The 14154-nt window shown below is 43.4% G+C and overlaps 1 protein-coding gene across 1 annotated transcript; it reads left to right on the top strand.

Annotated features, from left to right (window-relative positions):
- The first annotated feature begins 1994 nt into the window (after positions 1 to 1994).
- On the top strand, positions 1995 to 11382 carry NDUFB2 (NADH:ubiquinone oxidoreductase subunit B2). Its single transcript, XM_081243867.1, has 4 exons — positions 1995 to 2160; positions 7403 to 7547; positions 9021 to 9119; positions 11304 to 11382. Exons 1-3 carry the CDS (start codon positions 2063 to 2065, stop codon positions 9093 to 9095), a joined length of 318 nt encoding a protein of 105 aa, XP_081099993.1. The 5' UTR covers positions 1995 to 2062; the 3' UTR covers positions 9096 to 9119; positions 11304 to 11382.
- Positions 11383 to 14154: the final 2772 nt, after the last annotated feature.

Below are 14154 nucleotides of genomic sequence, written 5' to 3' on the forward strand. Positions count from 1 at the left end.
CACACGCTGTGGGCCAGGTACTCTGTTAAATGGCTGATGAAGGGCACTGAGGCTTGGAGAAGTGACTTGTCCAAATTCATAGAGCTAATTGTTGGCAGAGCTGAGGTTTGAACTCCAGATCTTCAGACTCAAGTTCTCTGCTTTTTTGTGTGTTTACGCTGTGCTTTTTTTTTTTTTTTTTGGTGGCCTAGGAATCACAGCATTGTGCTTTCCTGGGAGCAAGGCAGGCAGCTGTATAATATGGGCAGAGAGCTCCCTTAGGAAGGATGGAAAGCCCTGTCCTCCCAATTCGTGAATTTCCTATCTTAGTGATTTGTATATGTCACTAGGAAGGGTAAGCGGTGAATGGTAGCCCAGAGAAAGCCACACTATTGCATGTCAGCTGGGAAGTCAACTTGCACCCAGAAAATAGTAAATTTTTTCCTATAATTTATATACTTAGAAGTTAGGAGGGCAGGAAAAGGCAGGGTGTGGGGGGGATGAGTCCTACAGGACCAGAGGTCAGTCAGTAAGTTCTTCAGAAGGGCATCATAGTAATCATAGCTTTATGTAAGCCTCTCTCCAGGGAGAGGGGTTTCCAGTTACAGGGCACATGGAGGCCCATATCTTGCCACAGAAGTAGTGTCAGTTATATTCAATGCACTCAAATCCCTAAATTCAGGTCTACATTTCTCTCCATAAGTTTCCTATTTTTCATGCTTATGACTCAGTGTGAAGTCTTCAGTGCTTGGCAGGTGATCCATTTCAAATCGAAATCTCCAAGGTGTGAGGCTGGCAGGTTAAGTTTATAATTTAATCAAATTTGTAAGTTCTTAGGAAAACTATAACCCATAAGTGGGGACCTTAAGAATTTGGGGGGCTTCCCTGGTGGCGCAGTGGTTGGGAGTCCGCCTGCCTATGCAGGGGACACGGGTTCGAGCCCTGGTGAGGGAAGACCCCACATGCCGCGGAGCAACTAAGCCCGTGCACCACAACTACTGAGCCTGCGCTCTAGAGCCCGCGAACCACAGCTACTGAAGCCCGCGCGCCTAGAGCCCGTGCTCCGCAACAAGAGAAGCCCGTGTACCGCAACGAAGACTAGCCCCCGCTCGGCGGCGAGAGAAAGCCCGCGCGCAGCAATGAAGATCCAACGCAGCCAAAAATAAATAAATTAAATAAATAAATTAAAAAAAAAAAGAATTTGGGTCCTGGGGGCAGGGGTGTCTACAGAAGTTTGGAGTTTGTCCAGGACTTAATAGAAGGCAATATTAAGAGACAAAAGCCAAGAATCCAGGGCTGGCTCAGGATCAAGGAGGCATAAATTGGAGGCCTGCTAAAACGCAGATTCCTTGGCCCTACTCCAGACGTAATATCTGGGGTCGGGCTCCTCAGGGGGTTCTGATACCACCAGTCCAGGTGCTGACATTTGGGAACCACTGGGTTGGTAATCAAGTTCAAGTTTGCAGAACAATACAACCATGAAGGCTTTAAAGAAACCGTTGAGGCTTTGCAGGAAAGAAGAGTACAGTGGACTAGCTTTGGGAAGGACATACTGTTTCAGAAAGGATGTGGCCGCCTAACACGGTCTGGAAGGGTAGTTAATTCAGGAGAGCAGGCAGGGAGGCGGGTCCAGGTCGGGTAACAGCATCTAGATAAGCACCGGTAAGGAGGAGTGAGCTCAGTTTCAGGGTTAAGTTTCTTAGCGCCCGCGTAACGAAGAGGGGCTCCTGAAGCGGAGCGCCGAGGCGCGGCACGCCCATCCGGGGGCTCCACCTAGTCGAGTTCTCCAGGGCCGTCTACACCATTCGCCTTTCAGAGGCGCCTCCTGACCATCACAGCCACGGCGAGCCGGGTCCCTCCGTGCGGAGGGCGAGCTCAGCTAGCAGCCCCACGGTCCTCACAGCTGGGAATGGCCTCCGACTCTAATTTGAAGCGGGAACTCCTGCTTCCCCGCCCGCCTCCGTACTTCCCCTTCCGGGAGACGGGCGGGGCGACGCTATTGACGTCACTGGGTGGGGCGCCAAAAGGAAGTGACGTGAGGCGGCGGTGCGGCCTGGGGATTGCTGTCCGAACGCGGGCTGGCATGTCGGCTTTGACGTGTCTAGCGCCTTTAGCGCGCGTTGGAGGCCACTTCTTCAGGGGCCGCCGCGTGCGGGCGGCTGAAGGCGCTGGAGTCCGTCAGTGAGTATTGCCTGTGGTGGGGGCTTCGCTTGCATCTAACGAAAAGTGCCACTCTTCCGGACGCCCTCACCTTGACGCCGAGCACCACGGGCAGATCGGGTCTGCAGCGACCTCCACCCCGAGGCATGCTGGGACTCGTAGTCTGACGGCGTGACCCAGGGGCCCGGGAGAGCTCTGCTCGCTCGGCAGGTCGAAGTGTGTTTCGGGCGGGCCCTGCCCCAGCGGGAGCCTGCCCTCGGGAAGTTGATAGTTGAAAGTGGAGACGGCTGGAGCTAATCTGGAAGCGAGGGCAGGAGTTGGGGAGGCGAGGGCGTTGCGGGCAGAGGAAATCACCTGTACGGTGTAGTTTGAAGCGTCAAGTTCGAGGCAAGGTGACACAGGAGACCTTCGGACGTAGGGAAGGAATGGTAGAGTCCTCATTCCTGGCTCAGGGGTTTCGAACACAGACGATAATCGGTCGTTGAGAGGTTTTAATCAGACGTCATGCGGCCAGATTTTAATTCTGAAAAATTACTGTGGTTGCAGACTAGAGAATTAGTTCTTTAAGGCACGGGCGTAGAGGCAATCACCCATAGAGAGTGCCGAAGGGTGGGAAGAGAAGAGAGCCAAAAGTGGATGCTTGGGCAATATCGGAATTTTTTTTTTTTTTTTTGCGGTACGCGGGCCTCTCACTGTTGTGGCCCCTCCCGTTGCGGAGCACAGGCTCCGGACGCGCAGGCTCAGCGGCCATGGCTCATGGGCCCAGCCGCTCCGCGGCATGTGGGATCTTCCCGGACCGGGGCACGAACCCGTGTCCCCTGCATCGGTAGGCGGACTCTGAACCACAGCGCCACCAGGGAAGCCCCGGAATTTTTCTTTTTTTTAAGTATTTTTTAGAGCAGTTTTAAGTTCACATAAAAATTGAGTGGAAGGTCCCGAGATTTCCCATAAATCCCCTGACCCGCACGTGCATAGCTTTCTCCATAATCAACATCCCCAACCTGAGCGGTACATTTGTTACAGTTGATGAGCCTACACTGACATATTATTATCACCCAAAGCCCCATACTATAGAGTTCACCTTTGCAACACCAGAATTGAGAGAGTGAGCAAAAGCAGAGTCACCCATGATGTAGCCCAAGAAACCGGCTGGAGAGCATAGTGCTGGGATGCCAAGGGAGGGCACGTCTACCAAAAAGGAGTTGGTAGTGCAGAGAGGTTCAGTAAGAGCAGGACTGAAAGTAGTACATTGGAATTCTCCAAGTAATGGGCCAGGCCCCTTACACCATGATCTACACTTCACCAAGAGGCAGTGCAGAGTAGTGGTTAAAAGCAGGATTCAGCCCCCAGAGTGCCTCTGTTCAAATCTCATCTCTGCCACACTCTTGCTGTATGAGCTTGGAAAAGTTTCATGATCTCTTAATAACTCAGTTTTCTCACCCATATAATGGGGATAATAATGTTGACTTCCAGGTAAGTAAATGAATAACAAATCTCTAAAATGTTTTGAGAGCTGCTGATGCCTACTAAGGATCATACAAGTATTGTTTAACTGTTATTATTAGGGAACTGAGACCAGGAAAATTAAAGGAGTGACTTGTCTAAAGCCATGTGTCTATTAAGGATACGGAGCTGGGACAGGTGTGGGGTGGCGAGAAGGAAAAGGCATGTGTGACCTGAGCAAGGACAGAGATGGAGAGCCACCAACAATAGCCCTTGACCTGCATGGGAAGACTGGGGGGTGTTCCTCTTCACTGAGGTCTTGGTACTTCCGTAACACACCGTATTTCACAGTATGTGAATACTTAAGTCAGTAGGTTTTCTGGAGAGTCTTTCTAGGTGCTGGGGATAGAGCAGAATACAAGAAAGGTAATGGAGCTTACATTCTGGGGAGAGGACACAACAAGTAGAAAAGAACATGTTTAGGTATTAAGTGGCATGAAGGAAATAAAACGGGATTAATCTAGAGAGTGTCTGGGGTTAGTGGGTGGGTTATTATACTTAGGATGATGTGGGAATGCAGGCCTGAGAGTTTGATTTGAACTAAGACCTAAGTGATGAGTAGTCAGCCATGCAAAAATGCCAGGAAGAGCTTCTCAGACGAAGGAGACAGCAAGTGAAAAGGTTCTGAGTGCTGATAATGGGCAAGCAAGCTGGTGAGGGGACAGTGGTAGAGAGACAAGCAGGGCCCCGATTAGGGTGGGCCTTGTAGGACGAGGCCTTATTCTAAGAATGATGGCAGGCTGTTGGCTTTAAGCAGGAAAGTAATATGATCTGGTTTATGTTTTTACACTTTTTTTATTGCATTTTATTTTTCTTTTTTGAATTTAGTTTTTATACAGCAGGTTCTTATTATCTGTTTTATACATATTAGTGTATATATGTCAATCCCAATCTCCCAATTCATCCTTTCTTTATGTTTTAAAAAGGTAACTTTCACGGAGAGTTATGGTGCTTTCTTTTTTTTTTTTAAACTTGACACTTAAAAATCCTGGGTTGGAACAGCCATTATTTCTTTGGATATTGTTTCTTCCCCATTCTGTTTTCTTCTTATAGGACACGAATTAGGCATATGTTGGGTTTTCTCATCCTTCTAACCTCTTTTCATATTTTTTAGCTGTGTCTAATCCTGGCTTTAATCCTTTTTATTTCAGATGATTACATTTTATTTCTAGAAATTCTGTTGTTTCAAACTTGGTCTTTATAGTTTCTTGTTCCTTGCTCTTAATTTCAAACTTTTATTTAAAAATAACGTGTTTTCTGTATTATAAATTGTAGTTATCCATTTTTCAAGTCTTGTATATTTGATACAGCTGTCTGTTGTTTTGCTGATTCTCATAGTGTCTTATTTCCTTGTAATTTTTGACTGTGAGCTTTTCCTGGAACTTTTATCTGTCAGAATTCTTTGAGGTCTTGCTTCTCAAGGGTTCAGAGAATCCAAGACCACTTTAAATTCTTGGGTTGAGCTTCTCTTGGACCATAATGTCCAAAACCCAGGTAGTGTGAATTTGGGTGCAAACCCACCTGAGGACTGGCTACTGGTAACAAATTCCTGTTCCCTTCCCTTCCCTGGCAGGTTTATGTCCCATTCACTCTTACATTGTGGGGCTGCAGCTTTCTTCAGGGGTCTAGTAATTAGACTTCTCATCTTGGGTGGGCCCCAGGCTTCTCCTGTCTCCCACAGCTGTCCAGGTAGAGGGTCACAGAGTCTGGGGAACAGCAGAAACCCTCAGGGCGAAGGCCAGCTTCAGCACTCATGTAGTTTCTAGGTCTTGTTTTAACTTGGGTTTTGCCCTTGGTAGATTCCTTTCTTTTGTGTCTGGTCAATGATTTATTAAAAAAAACAAAAAATCTCAACTACTATTGTAGTTGTTTCAAGTTGGAGGGTTGTTCAGCTTGTCTAGTTTGCCATAGTGCAGTTAACAACCTGTCTTGGAACATAACATTAGATGTTTGTGGAATCTTTATATTCCTTAATCATGGCAATTGTTATGTCATCCATTCCTTTTCTCTAATTGCAGTGTTTCAAATTTTGTTCAAAAAGATTTCCATCTTGCAGTCAGTGATCCACTTATTTCAAGTCATAGTTAAAACATGTCACTCCAGCGGTAATTAAATGTGGAGAGTTTCTGGGAATGGGTTTAAACTATAATTCTCAAATCTTATTTTAAATGAGTTTAACTGATGGGTACTTATTACTAGACTATATCCAAAACCTATCAAAGAGGAAGCCTGTTGTCACAATATATTGAATTCCCACCCCCATGGTTTATTTATATAATGTAGTATCTATATGCAGATAGATCCTGAATAGATATTGTTAAATATAATTGGCATACAGAAACAGTATGATAAATTCAGGGTGTAAAGCAGTGATGCTTGACGGAAACTTTTTTTTACTTATTTATTTTTATTTTTGGCTGTGTTGGGTCTTCGTTGCTGCACGCGGGCTTCCTCTAGTTGTGGTGCGTGGGGGCTACTCTTCATTACGGTGTGCAGGCTTCTTATTGCGGTGGCTTCTCTTGTTGCGGAGCACGGGCTCTAGGCGCACGGGCTTCAGTAGTTGTGGCACGTGGGCTCAGTAGTTGTGGCTTGTGGTCTCTAGAGCGCAGGCTCAGTAGTTGTGGTGCATGGGCTTAGTTGCTCCGCGGCATGTGGTATATTCCCAGACCAAGGTTCGAACCCGTGTCCCCCTGCATTGGCAGGCGGATTCTTAACCACTGCACCACTAGGGAAGTCCCTCTCTTTAAATTTTCTATATCCATTTGTATGTAATAGCATACATATAGCTGCTGAATAGGACTTGAAAGTAGCCCCATTAAGTAAAAATTCTATTATTTGAATTAGATTCAACCTGTAATAATTACAGTCCGACTGAATAAAATGAGTATAGCTCGTATGGATTATATTCCACACCTTGTCAACAGTATCTAAATGAAAACACAAAAACGAGAAAAACTTGTTCAAACTTACTATTTAAGACTCTTTGCTTTGCTCAGTGCTTTTGGCTTATTAAAAAGGATCTGCTGAGTCCTCTTTTCCATAAAGTGGTCTTTTATTATTATTTTTTTTAATTTTTATTTTTTATTTTATTTTTTTATTTTTTATTTATTTATTTTTTTTGCGGTACGCGGGCCTCCCACTGTTGTGGCCTCTCCCGTTGCGGAGCACAGGCTCTGGACGCGCAGGCTCAGTGGCCATGGCTCACGGGCCTAGCCTCTCCGCGGCATGTGGGATCTTCCCGGATCGGGGCACGAACCCGTGTCCCCTGCATCGGCAGGCGGACTCTCAACCACTGCGCCACCAGAGCAGCCCCATAAAGTGGTCTTTTAATAAAGATTGTAATAACGCAGAGGACATACTTTGCCTTTGAAATAGATGGCTAACCAGACAAAATAAATTTGATTTGTTTTTCTGGATAAGCTAGTGACTTACTACTACAGGTTTATGATTCCTTAATCAAAACCCTTGGGGCCAGTACCCCATAATCAGCACATTCATATTTCTGGTGTAAAATACATGAATATTCACTAAATGAAAATCATAATTAGCCTCTTGTCAATTCAGGCCAGTTTTCGCTGCTGCACAAGTTTAAAGCAGCCTTCTGAAAAAGGAGTATTTCGAGGGATTGTGGAGCACTGCCATTCTGCATTTCGTGGAGGAGATGAGAAAGGTTCAGTTTCTGGATGTAACTCAAAGTTTTGGATGAGTTCATACTTTGAAGATATAGCAAGCTGCTTAACATTTTCGTTTTGTCATGTAGTGCTGGTGGAGGTGTGCATATCGAGCCCCGGTACAGACAGTTTCCCCAGCTGACCAGATCCCAGGTGATCAAGGCAGAGTTCTTCAGTGCAACCATGTGGTTCTGGATTCTCTGGCGCTTTTGGCATGACTCAGATGCTGTGCTGGTAAGTGCAGGAGAATAATTCTTGTCCTTCTTTGGGTGTGGGGAGGGAAGATCTCTTAATAGCTTTACCTTGTTTCTTTTTTCTGTTTGTAGACTGTTTTTCAACCTGGATGTATCTCTTCACCACATTGTCCTTATGTATATGCAGGAATCCTTTTATTTTATGAAACATATCGTCTCTGACCTTTTCCACTCAGGGATGTATTACATGTAGGTGGCCCATGTCTTACAGTTTCTGTTTGGTGGCCATATTTGGAAGGGAGACTATAGAAGCTAATTCTCTTACTTTCCAAGCTAGGGTAGGGGTTCATCAGCGGGTTAAGTTTCACAGTTAAATGCCTTTAAATGATAAATGTTATTTAGTCTGTCCAGAGGCCCAAGGCAGCCAGGTTGAGGTGGGATGGATGTGGGCTAATTTCCCTCAGGAGCGAAGTTAGTTACTGGTGACTTTCTAACATGTCATTGGCCTCAAAAGGAGCTTTTAATCACATTTGCACAGATGCTTCTCTAGGAAATTACACCTTTAAGCCATTGAAATCCATGCTTATTGATCCAGAATACTTTGAATTTTAGTAAATTTGGTTTTTTTTTTTTAGGATAGGGAAAAATCTTAAATTTATACAGTGAGTTCTAGAAGCATCAGGTTGATTAATATCCCACTTCTCTTACAATTTCTCTGTGCCCTTGTCACCCAGTAAGGAGCTGCATGGTGTCTGTGGCAGCACATAGACACCTTTATCTCACTGTAGGTCAGCTGTCAGGATTATTGTGCGGCTGTCTGGCATGAGATAATGATGCAGCCGCATATGCCCTAGATCAGGATAGACAAGGAATGAGTCCACCTGGGGCTTCCAAATCTCCCAGCAGGAATGACAGGACAGTTCGAGACCTTATGTTTTGTCAGGGATTCAAGAGATTGTTGTGACACGGGGTATCTTTGAAATCTGTTGTCTCTGTACCGCCCACACTCCATCACAAACACATACTCAAATGCTGACTCAGGCCAGTAGCTCCAAAATGGCCAGGCTTTTAAAATTCAGGCCACAGCTCCTTTTGAACAGATTGAAGAATAGCTGGACCATCAGATAGTTGAAGGAGAATTTATTCCTGTGGTATGTCAAGGATATTTTTTTTTTTTTTTTTTTTTTTTGTGATACGCGGGCCTCTCACTGTTGTGGCCTCTCCCGTTGCGGAGCACAGGCTCCGGACGCGCAGGCTCAGCGGCCACGGCTCACGGGCCCAGCTGCTCCGTGGCATGTGGGATCCTCCCGGAGCGGGGCACGAACCCGCGTCCCCTGCATCGGCAGGCGGACGCTCAACCACTGCGCCACCAGGGAAGCCCAAGGATATTTTTTTTAATCACATTTTTTTTTCAAGATTTCTTTTCAAATGTAACCAGTTGTATGGAGTGTAGATTCTTTTCGTTGCGTGAAGTATAGATTCATGAACTTTTTTTTTAATTGGTTGTCATTAGGGTCACTTTCCATATCCAGATCCTTCCCAGTGGACGGATGAAGAATTAGGTATCCTTCCTGATGATGAAGACTGAAAATGTAGACTCAACTCTTTCCAAGTGGGTATACCCCAAGTTTCTTTTTAAAGTTATATTTAACTTTTGTCAATAAACATGTTTTGACTTTGCACCTATGATGGTCTCAAAGAAACAGTGCATTTTATAACAGCATGAAGAACAGTTAACACACCATGTCTAATTTCTGCCTTTGGTATTTTCACATTTGCTGTCATTCTGCCCCCGTTTCACCATACACACTTTTAGTCTCATCTTCCTTTTCATGTTTTGCTATGTTACAGTTTAGGGTCCCATTTATCTATCTATTGATCAAAGAGTTTTTAAGCACCAACAATGCACAGGGCTTAAAGTGATGGACAAGATAGATACGGAGCTTGTTTGTAGTTGCAAAAATACAGTGTTCTACCCTCAGCGTTTTAATGGAAAATTCGAGCATATGGGAATGTTACAATATGGAATCTCATGGAATTAACTCTTTAAACAGTAAAAGGCTGTGGCCCTTTCATTTTCCAAATCAGGAAGTCAGAGAGAGTTTTTCTTTCAAAAGGAAGATACTAGGAGGAGTTCCTTTCCTCACAAATCCCTCAGGGATGAAGACATTCTCATTTAATATGATTTTAAATTAATCACTGCATGGATAATAGACCTAAAAATAAAACCCAAACTCTTAAAGCTTCTAAAAGAAAGCACAGGAGAGTATCTTCATAATCTTAAGGCATACAAAAAACTTTTGGAGAAAACACAAAAGCACTGATGTAAGAAAAAACTTGATAAATTTGATTTAGCCTAATCAAAAATTTCTGCTATCAAAAGACACCATTAAGGAAATAAATATATAAGCCACTAATTGGGAAAAAATACAGCATATATATCCAACAAAGGGCTTGTATCTAGTATACGTAAAGAACCTCTATAATCAACAAATTAGATGAACAACCCAATTAAAAAATGGGCAAAGGCCTTGAGCAGATACTTCACAAAAGAAGATATATGAATGGCCAATAATCACATGAAAAAAGGCCCTTAATATCATTAATCACCAGGGAAATGCAAATTAAAACTACAATAAGTTATCATTTGTACCCACTAGAAAGACTGACAGCTTTAAATGTTGGTGACAATGTGGAGCAGCTGGAATATTTGCCAGTAAGAACGTAAAAAGGCACAACAATTTTGTAGAATTATTTGGCAGTTTCTAATGAAGGTAAACACATATATCCTAGGATTCAACGACTTTATTCCTAGGCATTTAGTCAAGAGAAATGAAAATATATGGCCATCTGTACAAAATTTTTCTTAGCAATTTTTTTCTTAGTATCTCCAAACTAGACCTAATTGTACATCAGTGAGAGAATGGATAAACATATTACAGTATATTCATTCAACTGAGTAATAATTCAGCAATTAAAAATAACAAGTTACAAGACAGTCATTTAGGTAAATCTCAAAATCATCATATTAAGCAAAAAGAGAGAGTTACTTAAAAGTACTAATAATGAATAATTCCATTTATATGAAGTCTGCGAACTGGTGATACTCATCTATAGAGGTAGGGTGGGGGGTTGGGGTTATGTGGGTACATACAGTTGTCAGAATTCGTTGAACTAGACCTTTAATATCTGCGCATTTTAACTTTAATTACACCACAATAAAAATGTAAAACAAAAAAATTAACCATTGCACATTAATAATTGCCATCATTCAAAATACCTTGGAAATTGTTTTAAAGGATGGGAAGCATTAAGAGACAGTTAAGTGTTCCCATTAAATCCTATACTACTAGTATTGCTGTTATTTTAATTCGAAGGAGCTTATTGACACAAAAATTACAGCAGTTCTGTGTATACGGGGGCAGGTGGTGGTGGGGCAAACAGTGAAGCTGTTTTATAGCTCGTTTCCTGTCACTGGCTTTCCTATGGACAAGAGTCCTTACCAGGCCTTACAACGTCCTTACCAGGCCTCTTGTTTCCCCAGTGTTAACGGGTCTGCCAACACTAGCCTCTTCCTATCTTCTTACATGTTTTCCAGTATTCCTGTACACAGTCATTAACATTTTAATGGCTAGACTGTAATCCCTTCGAGAAATCTGCAAGGTGATTTGACTCTTCTGCAAGGCGACTCCCATGACTGGTGCTCAATGAATGAATAACTGAATGAACAAGCATGATGGATTTGAATTATTGAAAATAAAAGTTCTTAAAGCTTTTCACTTTTGTTTCCTTGCAGGAGCCAGGTGAGAATTTCAAGAAGTTACAGACACCATATTGTATATTAAGTTGTAAATTAAAGTTCTGGTCAAGAATGAGGAACTGAGTTATGGATGTTTCTGATCATGACAACCACCCTTTATGGATTATTTCCTGTGCTCCCAACTGCTGTGCTAACTGGTTATAGCCCTTTTGGTGGGTCTTCTTGGGTACCCCGTGGCGTCGATAGATAAGCCTCAGTGCCATTTATCAGTGAGGACATCGAGGTTCAAGGAGATGAAGTAACTTGCTTAGGGTCACACACTGATGATTGACGACATTAGGTCTGACCCCACGCTTACCTACAGTGCCCTGCTGCCTGCCTGCTTAGCGGATGTCTTAGTCGTATGTACACTGACAGTTTATGTGAAACTCTTGCCATTTCTCTACTGCTAGTGTATTCTTGCCCAAGTATACAGAGGTTAGAAGTCGGTGTGGTCCATCTGTTGTGTTTATGTATCTCTCTCTTGTGGCTGGGCATTGTGTTGAGTCACCATTTGTGGAACTCTTAAGGCACACGTCTAACTAGGAATTCTTAGGGGCCAGAGGAGTGCGAGATAAGGGTGAAATAGGATGATGCCGTTTTTCAAAAATTTGTTTCAAAGCACTTTTCAACCTTCTGTAGCATCACAATTCTGAGAGGAGGTAGGACAGAATTTTCTTCTATCTACCGATAAAAATATGCAGTAGAGTGGCTTAATGACTTGCCCAGAAGCATAACTATTCATATTTTTAATTTAGGTTTTGGCTACCTAGGTGCTGGGAATACCATGCTAAACAAGGCAGATGAGAACGTAGATTTTAGGAAGGGCAAACAAGTAGTTAAGTGAGATTTACTCATTGCTGTGAAGGAAATAACATTGGGTGCTAGAGATGGTTGATGCTGATCTTTTCGGTGGGCGGGGAAGACATCTGAGCTGAAACCTGAACAAGTAGCAGGAACCAGTTGTGTGGGGTCTGAAGGAAGAGTGCCCCAGGGACAAGGAGTAGCGAGAACCGAGGTCTAGGGAGGGACCAAGGTCACCATGTTTAAGGGACAGAGTCCAGTGGGGTTCCAGCAGGGGAGGAGAGGGTGGGACTAGATGAGATTAATAGGTCATGACTGCAGGTTTAGATTTTATGTTAAATGCAGCGAGAAAGCTTCTGACAGGCTCTAGGCAGGGGGTGGTCCAATTCGAGTTCCTAGTTCTTAGGTTTTTCACCCCCCACTTTGGTTCTCCCCAGGTGTCAGAGTGGGCATAATGGCAGCAAACGCTAAGTCGAACAGTTTCACCCTCCCCCCGCCAGCTCCAGCAGTCCTGAGCCTGTTGCACAGGGTGTCTGAGGCTCTCCTTGGCTTTGTGTTTACTCACCTGATAAATATTTATGGTCTTTAAACGACCATTAGATCTCTGTGTACTTTGTAGGTTTCAGTTTTTTGTTGTTCTCCACTGCCGCCACCCCCGCCCCAACCAATCGATGAAAGTTGTTTTGGGAAGGAATACAGTCTGTAACAGTGAACTCAAATAGGATAATCCCATTAGCTTTTTTCCTTAGAAATCAATCAGAGTTGCTTGACTTGAATTAAAAGATAACTTTAAAACTAGCAGTCTTCTAAAATTGGCCAATGTGGCCTCCACATGCTGGATCCTCTTTTCCGTACCTGGGCTGTGAAATCAGTTTGCACTGATGCAGAAATTGTCCCGGCCTAAGGAATAGGCCTCCACCCTCCTCACATTCTTTCCATTTTATAGATGAGTAAGTTGAGCTGTAGATAGGTAACTTACCCAAGATACAAGTTAAGAGAACTGAGGTTCAAATCCTGGTTGTCTGGCTGTAGGTCTCAGTGAGGTAGATGGTGTTTACACCATCTTTTTGATCATGACCTACCTACTCTAAGAAGTAATTTTACATTGTGACCTAGTGTGTGTGTGTGTGTGTATGTATACATACGTACATAAATGATACAAAAGTTTTATGAAAACTTATGTTACATTTTCTTTTATATTCTATTCTACATTTAAAAAAATGGTTGAGACTGATTTTACTACCCACTAATGGGTTTCAACCTGCAGTTTGAAAAACTGGCACAGTGCTTGAAGAACTCAGGCCCTGGAGCCAAACTTGCTTGGTCTGACTCATAGTTCTACCATTTATTTACTTGCTGTGAGTTTGGGCAGACTACTTATTTGAACTGTGCCTCAATATCCTCATTTGTAAAATGGATTAAATAGATGAGTTAGCACATAAAGCCCTCAGAACTGCATCTGGCATGAAGGAATGGAAGCAACTATTATTTCTAGACCATTGGGTCTAAGCTAAGTTTATAGTGACCCTTGAATCCTGGATTGATTTTTATAGAAAAGCCTCCATATGGAGATAAACTGTAAACATTATTTCAGCAGATGCGGTACCACCCCTCTCCTCTGCCTAAAGCAAGACAGACATTTAGGATGACCTTTCCTTCCTTCCTATTGAGTAGCTAAAAGTACATTCTAAGTCAGTTTTAGTGTGTAGCCTGGTAGATGGACAGATGTACCTTCATAAATGGAAAGGTAGGCAGTGAAAGAATTATTGACGGCAACAGAGAATATCAAGTGTCAAATTTTAACATACAAATTTGTAAGTTTAAGTTTACTAAGTTTCCTATGGAAACTTGAGTGTCACCACAACTGATTACCTAATAAAGTTATGAGACCAGGGAGGTACTGTGTAAGGAAACCTGTTGTGCCTGTTCTGGGAAGGTACAGAAGTCATCTTGGTTCCACTTGCCTCTAGAACTATTCTGTAGAAGAGGTTGACCCGGGGACCTTTTGCCACCAGTCTCATCAGGAGCTTCAGCAGGACATCAG

The sequence above is a fragment of the Mesoplodon bidens genome (genome assembly GCF_964165515.1).
Source record: "Mesoplodon bidens genome assembly, chromosome: 9".
Lineage (NCBI taxonomy): Eukaryota > Metazoa > Chordata > Mammalia > Artiodactyla > Ziphiidae > Mesoplodon > Mesoplodon bidens.